This window comes from Trifolium pratense, linkage group LG2 (assembly GCF_020283565.1).
Source record: "Trifolium pratense cultivar HEN17-A07 linkage group LG2, ARS_RC_1.1, whole genome shotgun sequence".
NCBI classification, from domain to species: domain Eukaryota; kingdom Viridiplantae; phylum Streptophyta; class Magnoliopsida; order Fabales; family Fabaceae; genus Trifolium; species Trifolium pratense.
In genome coordinates this window covers 50,485,051-50,509,658 of record NC_060060.1, presented here as the reverse complement: position 1 = coordinate 50,509,658, position 24,608 = coordinate 50,485,051, and the positions used below count along the sequence as shown (strand labels likewise).

At 33.5% G+C, this 24,608-nt stretch overlaps 3 protein-coding genes across 5 annotated transcripts; all 3 read right to left on the bottom strand.

Annotated features, from left to right (window-relative positions):
* Positions 1-3,364: 3,364 nt before the first annotated feature.
* LOC123907785 (ubiquitin carboxyl-terminal hydrolase 2) lies at positions 3,365-7,829 on the bottom strand. 2 transcript variants are annotated; one of them, XM_045958167.1, is made up of 4 exons: positions 7,597-7,776; positions 5,819-7,102; positions 4,057-5,470; positions 3,365-3,805 (listed from the first exon to the last, which is right to left on the bottom strand). In XM_045958167.1, the coding sequence occupies exons 2-4, from the start codon at positions 7,095-7,097 to the stop codon at positions 3,565-3,567; spliced, it is 2,934 nt and encodes a 977-aa protein (XP_045814123.1). In that variant the 5' UTR covers positions 7,098-7,102; positions 7,597-7,776; the 3' UTR covers positions 3,365-3,564. The 2 variants fall into 2 exon arrangements, with proteins under 2 accessions (XP_045814123.1, XP_045814122.1); XM_045958166.1 differs by having other exon boundaries at positions 4,057-7,102; positions 7,597-7,829.
* A 2,253-nt stretch (positions 7,830-10,082) lies between these two features.
* LOC123911255 (glucan endo-1,3-beta-glucosidase 4-like) lies at positions 10,083-13,416 on the bottom strand. 2 transcript variants are annotated; one of them, XM_045962633.1, is made up of 5 exons: positions 13,358-13,416; positions 13,040-13,233; positions 11,147-12,397; positions 10,859-10,886; positions 10,083-10,393 (listed from the first exon to the last, which is right to left on the bottom strand). In XM_045962633.1, the coding sequence occupies exons 2-5, from the start codon at positions 13,104-13,106 to the stop codon at positions 10,243-10,245; spliced, it is 1,497 nt and encodes a 498-aa protein (XP_045818589.1). In that variant the 5' UTR covers positions 13,107-13,233; positions 13,358-13,416; the 3' UTR covers positions 10,083-10,242. The 2 variants fall into 2 exon arrangements, with proteins under 2 accessions (XP_045818589.1, XP_045818588.1); XM_045962632.1 differs by lacking the exon at positions 13,358-13,416 and having other exon boundaries at positions 13,040-13,321.
* A 9,621-nt stretch (positions 13,417-23,037) lies between these two features.
* Positions 23,038-24,071, bottom strand: LOC123904890 (kinesin-like protein KIN-4C). Its single transcript, XM_045954496.1, has 3 exons — positions 23,813-24,071; positions 23,308-23,447; positions 23,038-23,138 (listed from the first exon to the last, which is right to left on the bottom strand). Exons 1-3 carry the CDS (start codon positions 23,929-23,931, stop codon positions 23,038-23,040), a joined length of 360 nt encoding a protein of 119 aa, XP_045810452.1. The 5' UTR covers positions 23,932-24,071.
* Positions 24,072-24,608: the final 537 nt, after the last annotated feature.

Here is a 24,608-nt window from a genome sequence, read left to right as displayed (position 1 = left end):
TGGTCATTTTGCAAGACTCCTTGTAGACATTGATTTATCGAAACCTATTCATGACAATATCCTAGTCGAGAGGGAAGGGGTTGGAGTTGTGTATGAAAAACTTGATATGGTTTTTTGTGTTTTTGTATTGCGGAATTTGGTGAGATATAAATTTAGGGAGAAAACTCTCCTCAAATATAGGGTTATATGAAGAATACTAAAGTTCTTCTTTTATTCATTATGCTTATGGCTCTATATATAGAGCTACATAAAAAACAAATCACATATATTTTTAAAACAAAACTAATCCTATAATAAATTCTAAACAAATCTTAAATATTCTAAACAGAAATATAAATCATAAACCCTAATATTATATTATTTCAAATATAAATCTAAACTATATTTAAATATAAAATCTTCCAAAAAAGATATTTAGGCATTATTCCCAACACTCCTCCTTGACTGAATATCTTTTTGTTGTATCCAATCTGAGATTTGCGCTGAAATTTTATTGTATTTTTTGTTTTTCAAGCCTCTCCTCTTTGACCGAATATCTTTGTGTTGTATCCGACATGAGATTTGAGTTGAAAAAACCTTTTTGAACACTCCTCCTCGACTGAATATCTTTGTGTTGTATCCAGCGTGAGATTCATGTTGATTTTTGTTGTTGTTGTTGTTGTTGTTCATCCACATTCTTTGTTGCTGTTTTTGTTTAACACTCCTCCCAGACTGAATATCTTTGTGTTGTATCCAGTCCGAGATTCATGTTGATTTTTGTTTTTGTTGTTGTTGTCTTCTTTTATTCATCTACATTCTTTCCGAATGAGTATGTTTCTTGTAACAATAAGATGTTACCCATGGATGTTGTTATTTTCTACATCTTCATATGAGACTTGAGCTTTTTTCATGTATTTGTTATGGTTATGGGTTATATAATACATGAAACTATCTCGCATATAACATATGAAAGATGCAGGTTATGGTTATGGTTTTTCTACAACTTCATATGAGACTTGAGCTTTTTTCATGTATTTGTTATGGTTATGGGTTATATAATACATGAAACCATCTCGCATATAACGTATGAAAGGTGTATGTTATGGTTTTTGGCTATGGATTGTTTTTCTCTTCTTTTTCACATCTTCATAATAAAGATGCAATCAAGGTTATGGGTTGTTGATTTCATGGTTTCTTCTTTTTTTTTTCGTCTTCATCATCTTCTTCTTCCATCTTCACGGGTCCTTTTGAACGACGGCGCTCTGATGCCACTGATATGGTTTTTTGTGTTTTTGTATTGCGGAATTTGGTGAGATATAAATTTAGGGAGAAAACTCTCCTCAAATATAGGGTTATATGAAGAATACTAAAGTTCTTCTTTTATTCATTATGCTTATGGCTCTATATATAGAGCTACATAAAAAACAAATCACATATATTTTTAAAACAAAACTAATCCTATAATAAATTCTAAACAAATCTTAAATATTCTAAACAGAAATATAAATCATAAACCCTAATATTATATTATTTCAAATATAAATCTAAACTATATTTAAATATAAAATCTTCCAAAAAAGATATTTAGGCATTATTCCCAACAAAACTACCTGATTTTTTTGTAATAATTGTTAGACAATTGGCCATCATAATCTCTTTGTAACAAGTGGAATCATGGGTAAAACGTTTCATCCAATAAACAAGATAAACCTAAAACTCAAGAGGCATTGACAATAAAAATTTTTGAATAAGAATTGGAGAAAACAAACTTCTAGTCTCCCTGAAGCTTCAAATCAGGGTGAGAAAAATGAAATAGCTTAGGTTCCTAAAGACATTATGGTCTCGTTACCCTCATTAGTAACAATTGCAAAAGATGTTTAGGTTGTTGATCACATTCTCATTGTTGAGATATGAAGCAAATAACTTTTCTTCCTCGGATCAAGTAAAAATTGCTAAGAATCGTGACATGCAAGTTTTGGGGCTTGCTCCTACTGTGGTCCAACAAACTATGGATTTCTAGAGTATTTTTTGGGCTAACATGGCTCAAAAGGAATAGATTGTTTATTTAGTTGAAAACACTAATCAATAATCTCAGTTTGTGTCACCAAGAAAAAAGAAGAACAAGTTTAAGAAACAACTTATTGATGCTAGCAAAGGGTTCAAGGTATGTGCTTCCAACAGTTCACCTCAGTGATGTCCCTTTTGCTTTTAAGTGGTTCTTTTTATTTTTGCATATCATTTTCGCTTTATTTTTTTGTAGGATTTTGGTTTTTTGTCCCCCCTCTTTTTTGTACTTTATTCTTTCCATTTATATATTATTATTCAAGCACTATAACAGGTGATCCCTTTGAATCCCTTCATTAGCATAAAAAAAAAATAGAATAAATTACGCTCCCATCCCTTAAAAGAAGCTTAAATTACACTCCACTCCTTAAAATATACACTTTAATCAATTTTAACATAAATAAATATTTTTGTGATAACAATTAACTTTAAACCACTATTTTTTATGTCAAAAAAATTTAAGTTATCATTGAAGAAATTAATTTTTCTTTCTTTGAAATTTTTATTATTTTATAATATAAATTTAATACATAATAATTGTTTAATTGAGTTTAGTAATTTATCCGAGATTTATATTTTATTTTATTTTGTATAGTTTCAGAATTTTTATTATTTTATGTGCGTAAAAGATGATAACAAAAATATTTGTATTAGAAATTTGATTATATTAAAATGAAGTTTTATTAAAAGAATGAAATGTAGGTTTTAATATTAAGAGGAGGGGAATGAAATTCAAGCTTCTTTCAAGCTTTTTAACATAAGAGGGGGAGTGTAGTGTAATTTATAATTTACTCAAAAAGTTAATTCAAAATGAAAATCACCTATTTATTTTTTATGGAAATCTTTCTCTTTTTGTCCAACTCCGGTGCCAAATATTATGTCATCTCTTACACTCTTTTTAATTCATCTTTGAGAAGTGTTACTCAACCAATAAAAAAATTTGATTGAATCTGAATGCATATATATATATAAAACACTAAAACACTCACTGTACACAAATTAGGTCAACAAAAGAAGAAATACTCCCTCCGTCCCAAAATATAAGTAAAAATTGGTCAATAAAAGTGAATGTATTTAGTCCAAATTTTGAACCAAACACATCAAATTTGTTTGACTCATTTTTGCTTATATTTTAGGACGGAGCTCATAATACTTTTAGAAACATAATGAAAAAAGAAATCCATAACACAAACATTGCCATTTTAAAAGTTCACAACAACTTTTATAACCAAAAAAAATTGAATGAATGCAAAAATGGACAATCATGTCCCACAAATTTAAACGAACAATACCTGAACTGGACTTAAAGTTGGCACCAAAATAATGTAAAGATGAAAAAATGAAATTTGATTGTATCCGCATTGTACATTCAATACCTCATTACATGTAGGAAAAATGGTATACAATATGTAGCAATTGCTTTTACACTCACCTGCAATGATGTATATCTCTCACTCTTCTAAATTTGGTAAACCTTTATCTCTACCTCAAGTATAAATGCCTAGAAAGTAGATGGTTTACTCATTTTCTTTCGTAAAACAAAATGTATGCCTCGCAGCGAAGAACTTCATCAAGGGAAACTTCACGCACATATGCATCACTCGCATGATACCATGTGGAACTCTCGTTTTCTTTATTAGCAACCTTCTCTCTGTTCCTCTGGCCCCCTCTCACATAGGCAACATAGTGACCACCTCGCATGGTTCCCGAATGCTCCACTACACCAACCAACTGGTATTCATACTTCTCTTCATTTATACACCTTTTTGAACAGAATAGTAAGTGAATCAAATGCCAGTTGACCAAAACAAATGTACAAAGTAAAAGGGTAAAAATTGAATTCAGAAATCTAAATTGTACGCAGTGATTTTCAATTATTTCCAAAATATTTCCCTATGATTAAACTAAAATGATAGTTTTTAATAACACTTGAGAAAAAACAAAAGCAAATTAGAGAATATAATTGGGTGGATATATGAAACTTCAAACAGGATCTAGCAATTAACAATGTACCTGGGATCCATATATGGTCTAAAATCCATTGTTTCTCTGAAGTTGACATGACCGTTTAATTTACTTAAGCGGCCACGAGCATCTTGGCTGAATCTCTTCAGATGAATGGTCAAGACAGGCGGAGCTTTATAAATGAGGACCCTCTTAGTTGCATCCCTATTCACTCTCATGCTTTCTAAGTCGGTCTCTTTATCGCTGCATTCTTCCGAGTCATTGTCATCATTATCTAACATTGGAGCATCTTGTTGGACATTTCCAGTAATACAAGAAGAAGCTGAATTATTGCGGCTTTCTTCATTGCAAGCTTGTTGTGAACATGAAGACTGTAATTCATCATTCTGCAGCTCATCTGTTTGACTGTTTTCAAGCTCTGTGCCATGTTGAACATGTGAAACTGAACTTTCTATACTCTTGTCATTTTTAATATCTCCATTTCCTGTACTACTGACTTCAAAAGAACACGAGTTAGATGTATTCTGTGATTCATCATGACTACCACTCGCATTTCCATCAGATAGAGTTCTTGCCTGCTGTTTTGCTTTCTTCTTTTGACGTCGGAGGATTTTTGAACAGTTCTCACAATGCCAAGCATTGTCATCTGAAAGAAGCTCAGGTTTTATAAAATGAGCCAAGCAACTCTCCACAGAAACCGGAGAATCTGTATCATCTACTTCATCTGGATCAGATTCACTGTTGTTTCTTATGATAATGCCAGCATCCACATCACCAGATGAAGAAGGCCTGGGAGCAGGCCCAGCAAAAATTTCAGGCTCATTAAATAAGCCACCAAAGCCATCAAACTCCGATTCTTCTGGACCACCACCCAAAACAGACGAGGAGGCCTCGTTATCTCTTTCAATGATAACCCCGGCCGAGGAACTTTCTTCTTTGTATGGAAGTAACAGCACTTCTGAATTTTGAACTTGTTTGTATGGAAGTAAAAGCACTTCTGAATTTTGAACTTGTAAAGGAACCTCATCTTCCAACCCATTTGCTGAAGAAAAATCAGGTCTTAGGTTTTGATCCTCCCGAAGGAAAGAATCAGGACCGCTGGTTTCACAACTAGCTTGTTCAGTGAAAACAGTCAAACGTTCATCCTTGATCTCAGAATTTTGTACCTCCGGTGCATCTTCCTTCTGGGATACAGAAGCATCTTCGTCTATCATGGTTTCAGCTCCCACATCTGATGAATCTGATATTTTATTTGCAACACTGTCAACCACTTGCATTTGTTGAGACTCTTCAACAGTAACCAAATTAGGTGGAGAGATATCCTCTTTATTGGCCACGCTGCTTATTTCTTCAGAATCTAATACCGTAGAATCACCAGAAGAAGCAGCCCTTTCTCCAGAAGCTGATATGACAGACTGGTCAGGGCAGGATGATTCATGGCTGAATGATTGGCCTGGTACATTTTGAACGGGTAAGGGATCAGAATTTTGTACCTCCGGTGCATCTTCCTTCTGGGATACGGAAGCATCTTCGTCTATCATGGTTTCAGCTCCCACATAATCCAACCAAGCAAAATCATCCGATGATTCTGATATTTTATTTGCAACACTGTCAACCACTTGCATTTGTTGAGACTCTTCAACAGTAACCAAATTAGGTGGAGAGATATCCTCTTTATTGGCCACGCTGCTTATTTCTTCAGAATCTAATACCGTAGAATCACCAGAAGAAGCAGCCCTTTCTCCAGAAACTGATATGACAGACTGGTCAGGGCAGGATGATTCATGGCTGAATGATTGGCCTGGTACATTTTGAACGGGTAAGGGGTCAGCATCCCTGTTAACTTTGACTCGAGTCTGAGTCTTTCCTCCTTTTTTGGGTGGAAGTTTTGTCTTTTTGGTTCTGGACACTTGTGGAGCCTTCCGAGGCGGAGGTTTCTTAGTTGGAACGGGGAGGGAAAGATCTAAAAAAGGCTCATACACTGTTGAGGAATGCTTACATTCGTTGCAACATACAGTACTAGATATCTGACCCCCAAATAAAGCATCGACCAAAGTATTGGAAGAGGTTCCGTCTGTCTCAAGAGAACCATTCTGCTTCCTTCCAGCCAGCTCTTCAGTACTCAACCCATCCAGTAAACAACGGAGCAATTCATGACTGTCATGTTGCTGATATCCTCGAAATTGGGGAGACTTAGAACATACATTGCCAAAAAAGGATCTCGGATTTATACTATTTTTCAATCCTGATTCTGGGTTTGTTTCAGTGAACAGCTTCTTCAACGAACTAATCAGTGGCCCGACAGGAGCATCGGTCTTCAGAAAATTGTCCCGCAATTTATTCATAGCAAGCAGATTTTGCATGATTGAATTAAAGAAACAAGTATTCCCAAGATTAACCATGCCTCGAACTACGTAACCACGCTGTCCGTATGAACCACTTACAGACAGAGATCCTGACTTAATTTCTGCAGTAACACTGCCACCCCCAATGAAAACATCTTCAGTATCCACTAACGATTTTGCCGAAGATCGTCCTTTGAGCAATTTCACAACATCAGATATAGGATGACTTGTTTCATCAGTTTTTTCAATTTTATCAACTTGAATAAGCATATCGCAACGAAAACACCAACAAAGTTGAGGTTTGTCAATATTAACAGTTAATGGGTGTCGTGTTTTCCTTGCATGCCCAACAGCATGAAAATTAGGGGTTGTTGGTAGCCCCACACCTCCACAGGTATAGTGTGCACATTCCAAACAAACCCATATAGACTTCGAATCAGATTTGGATTCTGATGATGCACCGCCTTTCTTCTTTCCATGTTTACCTTTTCCTTTACTGCCCCTCCTATCAGCCGCCCCTTCCCTACAATCTTCACAACTTGTGGACCTAGAAGACTCAATCTTACGAGACAATTGTTCTAAATTAACACCTTTAGCAAGATGAGGGCAAGGATTTGTCTCTTTTGCAACTGAAACCCCTTCATCAACAGACTCAATAGTTGGGTTGTCCAATTCAGTAACAGTAGCAGCAACCTCCTTCTCCTTAACAAAACTTCGACTCTTCTTTTTTACTTTCTTCGCCATTGTTCCTAATAATCGAAAACAAATGAATGAACTATGCCAGTATACAACAGCAAGGAAATCAGATATTAAGTTTCTCTTACATTAAATAGATAGCATAGCATATTAGGGTTTTATATCGGGTCTAACTCATCCTTACAAAACAACTACCAGGTCGAAAGGTGAGGACTTTCGCCCACTTATAAACACATGTAAGACATATTTCATCGACTCTTAACCTATCAAACTAAATAATGTAATGCAAATGCTTTGGTTTGGAAATGTGGAAGCAAAGACAAATAAGTTTTGCTGATGATATGTAAATTGGCAATCTGTTTAAGATAGAAAGAAACAAATATGAATTGAAATATATTGAAGCGTGTGTTTCCCTAACTTAATTTGTTAATAAATAACTAATAAAGCAAAGCGATAAGCGGTGAGTGAATAATGTAGAGATTTGAAGTTGATATTGATAGCATCAGAATCAGATCGACAATTGATGAATAAAGTGAGTGATAAGTACCTGTGTGAGGAGGAGTGGGCGGTGGATGAAAGGCGGTTTCTGTATCTGTGTGTCTGTGTCTCTCCCACCGGTGGGAGAGAAAGAGAGAGACGTGCAAGGTTTGTTTACCAGTCCAGTCGGGTCACTGCCCGATCCACCCCCTTCTTTCCACTCTTATTATACCCTAATTAGTAATTACCTTCTCTCTCTGTCTCTCTCTCTCTCTCTTCACAATAATCACTACATCTAATTTTATTTTGGAGAATGTTAACTTGTGCCCTTAAGGCACATGTTAAGGAAGCAAAAATAGAAATTATTAAATGCTAATTTGTGTATTTTGATTTTTGAAGCATTAAATTTCTTGTATCATTAAATGTTAAATTTCTATTTTTGCATATCTTAACATGTGCCCTAAGGACACATGTTAACAAGACCCTTTTATTTTTTTGGTACATACTACATCTACTTAATAATACAGAACTTTATTAGAAAATTACTACTAATGGTAGTAGTAATAAAATCTAAACAGGATAAAATAAAATAAATTACGAACAATGAATTGGTACGATCTCTTAAGCTTGTGGTCAGAGTTCGATTTCTGTCTCCCACATATTCTACAATGGAGATTAATCATCGCTAATGACGGTAGAAACTTTGTAATAATATAATGGTAATAAAAAAAATAAAATTTGTAAATATACTTTTCTTTTTCTTGTAATAATGGATGAAGGAATAAAATAAAAATAAAACCTAAATAAAATCTTAACAATAAAAATAAAGTCACAATAAAATAAAACAAAATCTTCTGGCACTAATAATAACAAAATTTTACCGTAAAAAAAAGTACCATAAGATCAAGCCACTAGGTTTGGTCTAGTGGTGAGAAATTTGGGCAGTATGTTATAGGTCATGGGTTGGATTCCCACTCAATGGAAAAAAAAGATCTTTTTAGGGCTATTTGCCCTCATCAGTATAATAAAAAATAATTAAAAAAAATATATATCTTTTTGGATTTCTAATTTTATTTTATTTTTCTTGTGATTTTTGATAAAAATTCATAAATTACACTAATTGTCTTGTTGAACACAATTTCCAGTCACGGTGCCACGATTGACCCTTTGGCAAGTGCATAAATTTTGTCGCCAAGTAATAATACTTATAATAAGTTCGTCGCCACAAGAATCATGTCAAAGTAATTAGTTTAATTTAGAAATAGAAAGTTAATTTGCATTAGCTTATAAAATAAAAGATAGATGAATATAGATTTGAGAATAATTCAAGTTGACACAAGTGGTTAGGCGCTTTCGACTCCATTTTCTTGAAAATCAGAGGGCAAATATAAGAAGAAAAAAAAGTTCGAAAAATTTGTTGATATATAGATGAAATAAATTATTGATTGAGCTTCAATGCAATTAATTGTGTTTTGTTTTTCCCCTTTAAAAATTAATTTTGAATAAATTGATTTTAGTTAAAAAAAAATTAAAAGTAGATGATTTATTTTCAATTTTTTTTGTCGGGTAGTTAGTGACTAGTAATTTCATCCTTAAGATGAATAAATGGAGTGTTTGAGGTTCGAATACCGACCCCTACATATAAAATGTGATGTCCGTACCAATTAAGTTAAACTCACGGGATCTAATGTAAGATGATTTATGTTTGATACATTCATGCAAAAGAAAGTTGACCAATCAATCGAGACTGATACAAGACTAATGTTGACCCGACCTTTTTGATTAGAAAGAGCTTAGCAAACTTAGCGGTCACAATAAGTAAAATAATTGCGTTTGAAATAAATAAAAAATTACAACTAACTCAAAATTTTAAAAAAAATAAAATTGCAAAGACAAAATCAATTTCATTCGACCAACGTCATCCATATATATGAAGTCCATTAGAGCATCCACAATGGAGTTACTCATTTTTGAGTACTTAAGTGGGTTTCACATGTACACATAATTCATTTATAATTTTTTTAATAATGGTACATAATAAGTACTCAATCCCTCCAACCCAAAACTTCTTCAAAAGTTCTAAATTGGTCCCACTAGTAGCACATCTATCCAATAACTCAACATCATTTTAAATGGGTCCCGCAAAAATTATTTAGGTATTATGTCTTATTGTAGATCTAGTACCTATTAGGTACAATTTTGTTTTTGCTCCAATGGGAGTACCTATTAGGTATTAGTACTTAAAAATATAAGTACCACCATTGGAGATGGTCTTATATGTCTCTTGAACCACTCTTGAAACTAGAGAACAAGTGCAAACATATTGTTATACGAGTTTAATAAATATGCGCCGTTAGTGTAGTTTAATTTTACACGGATAATTAATTAGAATGATTTAATCTTTCATGTCATATCAAGAAGGTGGAGTGTTAAGTTGGAGTGTAATGGCGGAAAACATGGTTGTAATTGATTGTCGGCGCATATTATTTTTTATATTGTTATACCCCGTTTATTAAAATATTGAGGATGCAGTTTGATAAAATATTGCACAATACGTAGCAAAATAAAAAATTGCACAATAAATTCCCCATTACCTCAAAATAAGTAGCAAAAATAAAAATTGCTATACCCCGTTTGTTATCTTCTTACACCATACAATAAAAGATGGAACACAATAACCATTGAATTACAAGCTAAAAGGAAATAAACTCTCTGGTCATAACAACATCAGAGGCAAAAGTAAACTAGTACAAGAGAATACATAGTGAAGACTCAACACTTGCAGCTTTAATCCAGCACCAACAGGTCCTACAGGTCCAAGTGCCATAGAAGAAAAGCTCCCATCACCACCAATGCTCATGTTAGAACTGATATCAAAATATTCAATGCCAATATTAGTTTTATAACAATATAAAATTTATACTAAATTGGACTTTTGACCCCTATCTTTCACAAACTTGTGATTTTGGCTCTCTAACTTTCATAATAACATATTTGTCCCCCTTAGCCCTTTTGCAAAAGGCTGACCTTCCACTGGTTTTGACCAAGTCACGTTAGCTTGTCATGTGAGTCACTGCCTACATGTGTGTTACCTTGCTGATGTGGCATGTGTGAGTCATTGTACATGTAGGCATTGACTTGGCCAAAATTAGTGAGGGACCAGCCTTTTGCAAAATATGCTAAAGTTAAGGGGCAAAAAATGCTATTATGAAAATTTATGGACCAAAATCACAAGTTTGTGAAAGTTACGGTACCAAAAGAACAATTTAGCCTAAAATTTACTTGTAAATTCTATCTCATAAAATGAATGTAAGATAGAGTCACATTCTCACCTTCCTGCATATATACATGATCCATAACCTGTATAACAAAGTACTCATTATTAGTTGCTTAATTCAACCATGTCATTATTCAAAAACAAACATTTTAGTGATAAAAACACAAAATACTGAACTTGTTTATTAGTACCTTGAAATATACTATGACACATTTATATTAAACATTTCAATGATAAACTTTATATAATGATCCTAAACAAGCTATCAAATTTTAACTAACTTGCAATTAATAGTAAACTAACTTGTAACCAACTGCAACTAATTCTAACAACATTAACTTACTTGGATCCTGGGTAGTTATTATAGCCGTATCATCGAAGTCACACGTTCCTCCAACACTACGCATTTTTTGATAATAATCGTTATAAGCATAAGAAGCATGGCTTTTCACATCATTAGGGAAATAGCAAGGTTTTCCTGCTTGAATAGAACCACAGTTTGCCCGGCCTTGTCCGCAAGCCCAATCCAAACCAGCTTCCATCTTATCAGCGTCCGCACCATCTTTAGCCACACAAAAAGACGCCGAAGAATTTCCAAATATCTGATTAGAACCACTAAAACTCAAAGGGTAAAGATTACTTCCATTAGTAGTATAAAAAAGTCCCCAATGCTTTTCAGATATAGGTCCTATTCTCTTGTCTTCATCAAACAATTCATATATGTAAGTATTAATTGCTACCTTAGGTTGACTAGGGGGGCCTGAATCATTAAGTACTCTCCTAATCAAATTATTATTGTAAGTCTCGGCATTTTCTAAATTAGCATCCGGTTCGTGCGATCCACCTAAACGCGGCCAACCAGTTTCTGTGACAACAATTGGTATATCATTGAAATTTAAAGCTTTTATAGAATAATAAGTAGCATCAACCATAGCATCAAACATACTATCATAATGAAACAGCGTGTTCGGATCAACAATTTTCTTCACTGCAGGAAGGGAACGAAGTAGAGCATATTCGATAGGGAAAATGCCGTCTCCTTTAGTATAACCATAATAAGGGTAAGCATTTAACATGTAAGAAGAGTTTGTGTTCTTCAAAAACTGAAGGATTTGGTGAATTGTTGAGTTCCATGATGAGTTAAAGGTGGCTGTAGAAGGAGGAAAAGACTTAGGAATTAAATCCATGGACTGAGGAGTTGAAACTTTGACGCGAAAATGAAGGTTTGAAGCAACCAAAGCACTGTGAAGATGATTCATGGCAGGAACAAGAACAGGAGCAATATTTGGGATTGAGGTAATAACTTCACTACCGACTGCTATTGTTGTGATATTTGTGTGAGGCATGTAAGCTGCTACATTTTTGCTAATCCATGATGCTGCAACTGATGGAGATTCTCCGATTCTTAGTATCTCTTTGTCAGTGACACCAACGAGTACTTCAATGCTGGTGTTTGAAAGGGCTTGTAGCATGTGAGCATTGGCGTCGTAGAGACGCACATGAGTAATTTGATGAGATTTTAGTGTAGCAACAATATTTGAAGCTGATGGTAGATCAGTGACATCAGTGCCAATGTTTACCCCCACAAATGCACCTACATCATAGTACATTATCAAGAATGTGGTCCAATATCAACTAGAAAAACATGTAATATCAAAAACAAAAACAAAAAAACTTATGTAGGAGAAGCAAACTTTTGGATTTGACTTAAAATTCTTGATTCTAACTATGAAGAGTACATGACTAGACTCAGGAAGGAAGTGGAGTGACAAAGAGGCCAGGTTTGATTTTCACCCTCAGCAGAACTAACAATACTAGTACTAACTTTGGTCGTTTAAAAAAACGGTTAAAACAATTAGGCAGCATATGATTATATGAAGGAAACGATAACAAGAATACATGCCTAGACTTTGAAAAAACTTATATTAACTACAAAATGATTTAGAACTAGTTACTCTAATCTCTATAGCACAAACACTTCTTATGAAAGACGTGTTCGAGTCTGACATCAACACATGTAATTACAGTCAATTAATTATTTTCTAATGTGTATGTGATTCATTTCATAGATTGTAATTGTAAAGAAAAGAAAAAAAATTAACCAGCAATAAAATCTTTACAAATGAAAAAACATATCAATATAAAGCTGAGAATGACATTAGTACTAGTAAGAGTATTTTCAGCTGAATGCATAAATAACCTAATAAGTTGAGAAATGGTGATTGACATGACTTACCTAATACAATGTTGAAAGTAGCAAAAGTGAGCAACAAAACACTTGTGTGGCAGTTTTGAATCTTCATAGCATCCAATCCCAAGAATAGCAGCAATGGCAGCTTGAGTTGAGTTTAATTGTGGGTTGTTTTGTCTTCGAGAATGGAGACTTTTGTGTCATTCCTGAACCCTGTTCCTATGATTTTCCCTCCAATCCTAAAATGAAACCAAAAAGTCATTCATTTTGTTTTCTTTTTTATTACTTTCTGTCATTACATATCACAGTGCTCAAAACCAAAAGTGAAAACGGAGCCAAAAGGTCAAACACGCGTTACAATACCATTATTATATGTACTACTGTTCCTCGTTTTCTGCTATTTCTTTTGGGGTGCCTCCAACCAATGTTTTAAAAACCGGACCGGCCGGTCCGACCGCGAACCGGTGCCCTCGGCGGTCCAGACGACTAGCAAGAACCGCTAGTCAGTGGAACCGGTCAAAAACCGGTGTGAACCGGTATGAACCGGTGTGAACCGGTGTGAACCGGTGAACCGGTGAACCGGAAAAACCGGCCGGTTTTTCTCTCACTTAAAAAAAAAAAAAAAACTGATTTTTTAATTAAAAAAAACGATGGATTGAAATTGAAAGGTTAAAAAATCAAAAATCTTTCCTTTCCAACCATAGACTCAAACACGTGAAAAAATTATATGAACGGTTCAATATAAACGGTTCAATAACGGTTGAACCGATCCGACCGGTTGACCCTTGAACCAGTTGTCATAACGGTTCGACCTCCGGTCCGGTTCTTAAAACATTGCCTCCAACTCCAAGTTCAGTGAATCCTGAATACATATAAGACCATTTACAATGGTAAAATAACTCTAATACCACATTTTTCAACCTACTCATTCAACACTCCTTCAACTTTTACCCTCTCCAATAGTTTTTTCATTCAACAATCTACCTCACCACTTTCTCTACCCCACCACTTTTTATTTCATATTCTTATTTAAATTTATACTAGCTGGACACCCGTGCGGGCGTCCGCACGGGAGTCGCGGCGTTGCCGCTCCTCACTTGCTAACATGAAATAATAATTTACTGGAAAGTACTGTAATTCAAAAGATAAAAAAATAAATAAGAAAGGATATAATATTTGGTAAAAAAAATAGAAAAAGAACAATGGTAAAACCATCACAAAAAAACCTCAGATATCCGTATTACTCCCTCCGGTCCTTTTTATAAGGAACAGTTAGGGTAAAAAATTTGGTCCTTTTTATAAGAAACTTTGACCAATTTTCAAATGTTTTAAATGTTTAATTTCACTTATACCCTTATTTATTATGAGAGATAATTTAAAAATAAGTAAGTTAGTTGAATAAAGAATAATTAAATAAGGGTATACATGGAATAAATTTAAATTTATAAGAGTATTAAATGAAAATAACTATGTTAAATGTGCTTCATTGGTCTGTGTGATTTTTTCAAAGTGTTCCTTATAAAAAGGACCGGAGGGAGTAGTATAATATGAATTTTGTTCAAAAAAAATATATAAATATAGATAATAGAGAACTCATGAAAAAATAGGCTACCTTATTAATATATTAGTAAAAACATCGTCTTGTAAAAATAACCAAAAACTTATGTCTGTGTATTCAATATATGAGTATAAATATAGTCTCGTAAAAATTATTAGAAAATAGGCAACCTTATTAATATGTTAGTGAAAATATAGGTCTCACAAAAATCATCAAAATAATTAGGTCACCGTATTAAATATTAAATATGAGTATAACCCGTAAAATTGTAAAAAAAAATAGACAACATAAAAAATAAGTTTCCATGTTAATATATGAGTATTGTTATGAATATTATTAGTGGATGTCCTGGCCCATGTAATTGGTCCATTATGTTTACCTATATATAGATACTATGTATCACTATATTGTAACCCTAATCCTAGTGGTGAATAACATACACTATTCTTTCTCTCTTTTCTCTCTTCTCAATCTATATAATTGCCCATATTTACATTAGTTTATAACACGTTATCAGCACGAGCTTACCAACTGAGGTACGCAATTGTTATTCTATTTTTATGAAATCACAAGTAGTTTTTATTTTTGATTATTATATAATTATGAATCATTCGAACCTCATATACTTATAAAAATCAAATAATAATAATAATTAAAATTAAAATTAAATAAATAAATAAGCATCATTCCTTTATGTATTTAATTGATTCAATGTTGTTTACGCTTCGTGATATCCGACATTTGTATGGTGAAGCATAACACTTTGATCATTAATATTATATAAAATGTTGATCAATTATTTATTTATTTATAATATGTATCTTGGATGTTTGATATTGTTTGAGTTTCGTGACCGACACCTGTATGGTGAAACATCGACACTTCGATCATCCAAAAGAACATAAACATTTTTTGGCTATAATTTAGAACTCTTATTTTTAATTCTGAACAGTAGAATTAACGAAAAGTTTAATTGTTGTTGTGATTTTCTTTAAGGCAAATCCCTATTTGAATCATGTAAGTTTGTTATCTAATCAAACCAAATAACCTAATATTGTGGTATTATACAAATAAACAACCTAATATTACGGTCAATTTAATTTTGTTGTGGTTTGTTATTATTTATTGGATTGGATATAACAAATACTTGGCAAATATAGTTTGATCATATTTATTTTTTATGGCCATGATTAAGATTTATTCTTATATTTATGATTTCATTCCTTATATTGTTAAAAAAAAAAAAAAAAGATTTCATTCCTTATACGATTCGTTAATTGATTATACGTGTGATATATCAAATTTGTAGTAAAATAATAGATCTAATTTTATTTTATATCAATCATGTCTTATGAAAAATATTCATTTTAAATATATTGGATTGATATCACTTATGCATTTAGTTAAGATTTTTTTATTTTTTTTTTGGGATTCTATTGAATTTTGAAAGATATATTAAATTATTTTGAGTCACTCACTCACTACTTATCGGTTATATTTGTGGCTTAATTGTTAATATTTATCTTTTACCATGATTTTAGCCTTTGAAATACTAAAGTTTTCTATAAATCCTGAAGATTCATTCTCTATTTATCTACAAGTTCAGAAGAACTTTGTTAAAATAAATTAAAAAGTTGAGATGCAATTTTGAAATACATGGTGTAAACATTTAATAGCTTGATTTCGATTAAAACAAGTGCCGTGAAAACTGAAAAGCATTTCCTTTTAATTATGCCTTATATTTTTGTAAACTGAATTATTATTGCCAAGGTATGTAAACCGAAACATCTTTGCATTTCAGTTTTGTTGCATCATAGCCACTATTTATATTATATCATCGAGCAACGATTAGTTTTCATGCTTTATTGTCATATGAGATAATACCTATCGTATAACAAAGACTTATTTATTCATTGTGGTAATATTTTCGGCTTCTCTGCATAATATGCACAAGTTTTTTTTGGTTCATCATGTGATACAATTATGTTTTATGGCTTTTGATGTAGTATATAATCAATTTTACTATAATTATTTTCTGATGTGGTTTAGCCTCTTCTGATAAAATTTTATGAACTACACTGCAAATCGATATTTGGTTGCCTAAGGTTTAATATATGGCCGGTATCCAATATGAACCTAACCCATTTTTCTTGCTTGTGTGAATGCAAGACAATGTTCACGATTGTTGGATATTGTATATTGGGCCTAGAATTATGCAAGCCCAATATCAAGTGTTTGTACTTTAAGCCCAATGCTTGTATATGGCACATTGCCTATATAAAGTATGTGTGGTGATCATTAGTAATCAATGAGAAAGATCCCTTAATCATAACAAGTGGTATCATCACCAAAGATCCAAGGACCTAGTGGTGGTTTTGCAAAACCACCATCAAAAAGTTTGTTACAACCGTTTTCAAAGTGTTTCTTCTTCAACAAACTTCTTTCTTCTTCAGTTTTTTACCGTTCTTGCAGCCTCAATCTGCATCTTTTTTGCAAATTCATCAGTTCTTTATCTTTCTTGCGCATCAAGCATGACAGAGAATTCAGAATTTCTGAAACCTTCAATCCCTAGGTTTGATGGATTTTACGATCACTGGGCAATGTTGATGGAAAACCTGCTGAGATCAAAGGAGTATTGGTCATTGATAGAGAATGGAGTTACAATTGCGCCTGCAAATGCAACAGAAGAGCAAGTCAAAGCTGCAGCTGCAAGCAAGATTACTGATATGAAGGTAAAGAATTACCTGTTTCAATCTATTGATCGTGCCATTTTAGAAACAATTCTTGCCAAAGATACTGCAAAGGATATTTGGGAGTCAATGAGATTGAAGTATAAGGGATCAACAAAGGTGAAGAGAGCTCAGCTTCAAGTTTCTCGCAGAGAATTTGAGGTAATTGAGATGGGTGAAAGTGAAACTGTGACTGAGTATTTTGCAAGAATCATGGCAATTGCAAACAAGATGACTTCTCAAGGTGAAAGAATGGAGCAAGCAACCATTGTTGATAAAATCTTGAGGTCTATGCCAGAGAAGTTCAACTATGTCACTTGTTCAATAGAAGAGTCCAATGATGTGACTACAATGTCTCTAGATGCACTTCAATCCAGCCTGATAGTGCATGAGCAAAAGATGAAGAGCAAGAAAGTGGTGAACCATGATGAACAAGCTCTCACAGTCTCTGGTGCAGGGAGAGGGAGAGGAAGGAATGGTTCATCAAGAGGACGTGGCAGAGGAAGAATAAGCAAAGAAACTGTTGAATGTTACAAGTGTCATCAGTTAGGCCACTACAAGAATGAATGTCCTACTTGGGAGGAAGCAAAATATGCTGAAGCAGACTATGAAGAAGAGTTTCTTCTTATGACAGGCAAAGATTGTGAGGAATTTGAGACTGAAAGATGGTATCTTGATTCAGGTTGCAGCAACCATATGGTTGGCAACAAGAATTGGCTCTATGAATTTGATGAAAATTATAGAGACACTGTGAAACTTGGAGATGATTCAAAGATGAATGTTGTAGGCAAGGGAAATATCAAGCTAAGAATCAATGGTAGGGTACATGTTATAACTGAAGTATACTATATTCCAGGCCTAAAGACCAACCTTCTAAGCATTGGTCAAATTCAACAGAAGAATGTCACAATCATCTTCAAGAATGATACCTGCAAGATCTTTCATGATGACAAGGGTCTGCTGTTCACCTCACAGATGTCAGGTAACAGGATGTACACTTTGACTGCTACAGTTATCTCACCCAAATGCTTAACAGTTTCAAAAGAGGATTGGTCACAGTTATGGCATGATAGATATGCACATTTGAGTGTTAAAGGCCTAAATGTGCTAGCTAAAAAGAATATGGTAGATGGATTACCAGTATTGAAAGAAATTGAGTACAAGTGTGAAGATTGCTTGACTGGCAAGCAACACAGAGAAGTCATTCCTAAGCAAGCTGTGTGGAGGGCAAATGAGAGGTTGGAGCTGGTACACTCTGACATATGTGGTCCCATAAACCCTACAAGCAATGGAGGCAACAGGTACTTCATTACTTTCACAGATGATTTCTCAAGGAAGACTTGGATTTATTTTTTGAAAGAAAAGTCTAGTGCATTAGATACTTTCAAAACATTTAAAGTGCTAGTTGAAAAAGAATCAGGTTGTGCTATCCAATGTCTGAGAACTGATAGAGGTGGTGAATATGTCTCCACTGCTTTCAATGATTTTTGTAGCAATCAAGGCATCAAAAGACAATTAACTGCTGCTTACACTCCACAGCAAAATGGAGTTTCTGAAAGAAAAAATAGAACATTGATGAATATGGTTAGAAGCATGCTAGCTGGTAAGAAAGTACCTAAAGTTTTTTGGCCTGAAGCTGTGAAATGGGCTACTTATGTCATGAATAGAAGCCCTACCCTATCTGTTAAAAACATGACTCCTCAGGAAGCTTGGAGTGGGAAGAAGCCTAATGTGCAGCACTTTAGGGTTTTTGGGTGCTTGGCATTTGTTCATGTACCAGACAGTCAGAGGATTAAGTTGGATAACAAGAGTGTTAAATGCATACATCTTGGAATAAGTGATGAATCCAAAGCCTACAAACTGTATGATCCAGAGAAAAAGAAAATTCTAGTCAGCAGAGATGTAATTTTTGAAGAAAAGAAAGGGTGGGATTGGAACAAATTAGAAGACAAGAGACATAGTGATTTTGTTGATGAGCCTGAAGAAGAGAATAGTGAATCAGTCAATGATTTAGACAACAATGTAGAAGATGGTGGAAGTGATTCAGATGCAAGTCTCCCTTCAAACCCTATTCAAACTCCAAATGACTCTGAAGATGATGATCTTGATGTGCAAGCCTCAACTTCATTGGGTCCAAGAAATAGAAGACCACCAGTTAGTCACAATGACTATGTATCTGGTAGTGAGTTAGATAATGATGATCTGCACAACTTGGCTACTTATACACAAGCTGAAGATCCAAAGACATATGCAGAAGCTGAGAAACAAGATGTGTGGAGAACTGCAATGGATCAGGAGATGGAGTCCATTAAAAGTAATAACACTTGGGAATTGACAACCCTACCTGCAGGATCCAATGCAATTGGAGTCAAATGGATTTTCAAGACTAAGTACAATGAAAAGGGTGAAATTGAGAAGCATAAAGCTAGACTGGTTGCTAAGGGATATACTCAGAAACATGGAATAGATTACAATGAGGTTTTTGCTCCTGTAGCTAGATGGGATACTATAAGAACAATTCTTGCTCTTGCTGCAAAAGAGAGCTGAAATGTGTTTCAATTGGATGTAAAAAGTGCTTTTTTACATGGTGATTTAGCTGAAGACATCTATGTTGAGCAACCTCTTGGATATCAGATGGGAAATAAGAATAGTGTGTATAAATTGAAGAAGGCCCTCTATGGTTTGAAACAGGCTCCAAGAGCATGGTACAACAAAATTGAAGGGTACTTCAATGATGAGAAGTTTGAAAAATGTCCTCATGAACATACTTTATTTGTGAAATATGATAGAACTAGTAAGATTCTTATTGTTAGCTTATATGTTGATGATTTGATATGCACTGGAAATGACTTGCACATGATACAAGCATTCAAAGAATCTATGAAAAAGAGGTTTGCAATGACTGACTTAGGAAAGATGAAGTACTTTCTTGGAGTGGAAGTTATTCAATCTAAGGAAGGAATATTCATAAATCAGCACAAATATGCAGTTGAGATATTGAAGAGGTTTGGCATGGAACATTGTAATGAGGTTTGCAGTCCTATAGTGCCTGGATCCAAACTTGTCAAAAATGAAAATGAAAGTGCTGCAGATGCTAGAGAATACAAGCAGATGGTGGGCAGCTTGATGTATCTGCTAGCTACCAGGCCTGACTTAGCTTTCTCTGTGTGCTTGGTTGCTAGATTTATGGATAGACCTACTGAGCTTCATGTCACAGCTGTTAAAAGAATAATGAGGTATTTGAAGGGTACTCTTGCTGATGGAATAATGTACAGTCATAACTCAGATGAAGCCAAATTGGTTGGATGGTCTGACTCTGATTATGCTGGAGATTTAGATGATAGGAAGAGTACTTCTGGATATGTGTTCATGATTGGAACTGGTGCAGTCTCTTGGTCTTCAAAGAAGCAGCCCATTGTAACTTTGTCCACCACTGAAGCTGAGTATGTTGCAGCTTCACTATGTGCTTGCCAAGGATTATGGTTAAGAAATGTCATGAGTCATTTGAAGGTTGAACAAAGAGAGGTAACTGTTGTCTACTGTGATAATAGTTCATCCATTAAGTTGTCCAAGAATCCAATTATGCATGGTAGATGCAAACATATTGATGTTAGATTTCACTTCTTGAGGAATCTTGCAAAGGAAGGCACAATTGAGCTCAAGCACTGTCCATCTCAGGAGCAGCTTGCAGATATAATGACAAAACCATTAAAGATTGATGCATTCTACAAATTGAAGGCTGGTTTAGGGATGAAGAATGCAGTGAAATGATAGTGTGAAGTATGCTTGTGGATTGGTCAGGTTGTCTGTGTAGCCTGCAGCAGTTAGCTGTGTGCTTGACTGGCCTAACCAGCTTGCAGGCCTGCCTGTTGGCCTAGGCGCGCGCGCAGTTTTCTTGTTTTGGCTTGCTAGTGTGTTTGCCTTAGCTTGGCCTAGCAATCTCTTCTAGTTTTTGTATAGTTTGCTGTTTGTTTTGTAATTGTAGGGTTATACAATTAGGGGAGGATATGTTGGATATTGTATATTGGGCCTAGAATTATGCAAGCCCAATATCAAGTGTTTGTACTTTAAGCCCAATGCTTGTATATGGCACATTGCCTATATAAAGTATGTGTGGTGATCATTAGTAATCAATGAGAAAGATCCCTTAATCATAACAAGGATCTATTTACTTGCGATCTTTTAAATTACGTTTTTATTTTTGTAATTTATTTATTCCTTATATATATTCTAGAAGAATATATTTATGCACCCTTGAAGGATCACAAAAGATATTGTTATTATATAGTTCTTGAAGAATTAAGAAAATTAATCTATGAATTCCAGAAGAATTCAACAAAATTAGTTCCTGAAGAACTTCAAATTTAATCCATGAATTTATGAAGAATTCAATAATTTTAGTTCCTGAAGAACTTAGAAATATAATCTATGAATTCTCGGAGAATTCAATACTCTTAGTTTACAAAATCTCAATTTTATTATGAATTCTAGAAGAATTCAAAAACTTATAAATTTAATCTATGAATTCCGGCAGAATTCACTAATCTAGTTCCTCAAGAACTTAGAAAACTCAATTTTTTCCCTCGTGAATTCCGAAAGAATTTACTAATCTAGTTCCTGAAGAACTTATGAAGTGTCACCATATTATGAATTCCGAAAGAATTTCAATAATCATGCATCCCCGATGGATTGCACATAGATATGATTTTATTTATTGTATAGTTTTTGAAGAACTAATAAAATTTATTCTTGTTCTCTTCAACGAATTCCAAATGAATTCAATATTCCTACATCCTTGAAGGATTGTAAATTGATAATGATTTATTATCTAGTTCTTGAAGAACTCAATGGTTGATGATAAGCTTTTGTTTTTTTTTTTATTCTCTATTAATTCTAAAAGAATTCAATAGTCTACACATCCCTGAAGGATTGCACAAATAATTATTTGTACATCATAAAGTTCTTGAAGAACTTTAAAATTTAATTTATTAGTGCAATTGAAGCACAAATTATGGTAAACCAGAAGTTTACAAGTCATATTAAATTTATCTTTGGCAAGACCGGTTGAGTTATCCCGGATCTTTTATGATGCGAAAAATAATTATTATATTATTGGATATGTATTGAAGAGCCAGAAGATTCTTCAATCCAATAATTTGTGTTATTAATTCCCAAAGGAAGTTGGAAATTTGAAATATTGAGTCTCACAATTTGAGAATGTATATAAGGTGATATAGACTTAATGAAAAGGTAAATTTTGCATTGAAAACAACATTGTTTATATTTTAAACATTTTGACCGCATAAGTTCCAAGATTGTTATTCTACTTTTAGTATTCTTAATTTAACATATGATTAGGCCGACACTAATTAACATATGATTAGGCCGACACTAATTAACATATGATTAGGCCTAATCATATTTTATGATATATAGTATTATATAATAGAAATAGGAAAAAAAAATTATAAATTCAAACCCTTATTATATTTATGTATTATGTATCTATTATCTATCAAATAATAGATTTGTTTTTAAATATTCGAATACAATTTTATATGTGTGTGTCTATGTATAGGAAAGTTGGAATTTCGGGACCTACGAAAAAAATTATAGAAATTTGATATTATTTAAAGTTAATTTTTTTTATTTCTCATTATTTTTATCTATTCTTTTATTTTTATTTTTTGACAAATTCTTCTTTTTCTTTTGATCTTTTTACATGCATGCGTAAAATAAAAGAACATAATACCTCTCTAAATGCACTTATTACATTCTCCTTCTTTTCGCTTTCTTTCATCTCCCAATGCACTTATTACATTTCCAAGAGTCAGTAATCCCTTGTTGATATGAATTCCTAAACCATGAAAAACCAAATTATCATCAAACAACTTTGAAAAAACAACATAAAACATTCTATGTTCATCAATGTATATTGTAACAAGTGTGATCAACTATAGAACAATTCCTCTAATAGTTCTATTACAAATTAGATGCATGTAGGGCATAACAAACAATCGGCATACCTTCTTTCAAACGCATTCCATCGGCACCTGTTCTTTTTGCTCGTTCAGAACCAGCAAGATCTACTAGGTGTAGCTTCGCACATAAGACATCGTCACCATTCTTTTGCTCCATTGTGATGGTGAATATTGCATGTGAACGACTAGACAAAGCATAAGAACCACGTAGTCATTATCATGTTATAAATTAATTTTTAAACTGAGCTTAGGAGGATAAAAACCAATACGATAAACGTTAATGTGAAATATTATTAGAGAATAGAGACATGATACCAAATCATACTATATAATTAAATAGAGTGTGTTTATGGTGCACAACTTAAGTTTTGTTTACGAGCCTTGCTATATAACGCGACAAAAATATTATTAGAGTATAATTATGACATGTGAGAGCTTCACAGTCCAATGGAAGCTTCTCCAACATTACAAAACAAAACATCTAAAATAAAATTTTCACAATAATCATAGTCAACACAAGTGAAAACTATATCATAATTTAAAACTATACCTGGCCATAAGTAAGAACAGTTGCATTGTATCCATGAAACAGCGCATCAACAAGCGGAGCCACACACTCATCATATATAGCAGACGGCGGCGATCCCGTACTCCCGTATACAAAATCATAGGTAAACATAAACAATGTTTATTTTCAACATAAACACATCAATAATTTCATACACTAAAATACAAAATCCAACAATCCAACAATGATTCATAATAATTGAACAATCCATTACACCTTTACACATCAATTTCACACACAGTTACAGATTCAAATTAAAAATCTCACAAACTGAAACCTAAAGAACTTAAAGAGAGAACCTAAAGAACTTAAAGAACTTATTCATCACTTATTCATCCTCAATAACTTAAAGAGAGAACCTAAAGAACTTAAAGAAATACTGAAAAATAAAAATAGTGATGAAGGCATAGAGTAATAAGTGAGAAATACATTTTGAGAAATTTTCAGTGTTCTCTCTACAAAGTAGAAGTAATTTCACGTGGGAGAGAGACGAGTAACAAAGGGACAAAATTGTTTGTTTGGTAAACGGACAAGGATTACATGACTTTGACCCGGGAAAGTCATGTAACTTTGGACAAATTCTGTCCTTTTGATCAATCGAATGACCCATAGTATGCCACCTGTTATTTTTCTAAAAATTAATGAAACAAACAAAAATCAACAAGAAGATTTTGCAGCGTTTTCTGTAAGAATTCAATTCCATCGGTTGTTTAATTCAAGAGATAAAGAGATGCATTAGAAATAACAATAATACCACTCAACCTGCATGGAGAAGACA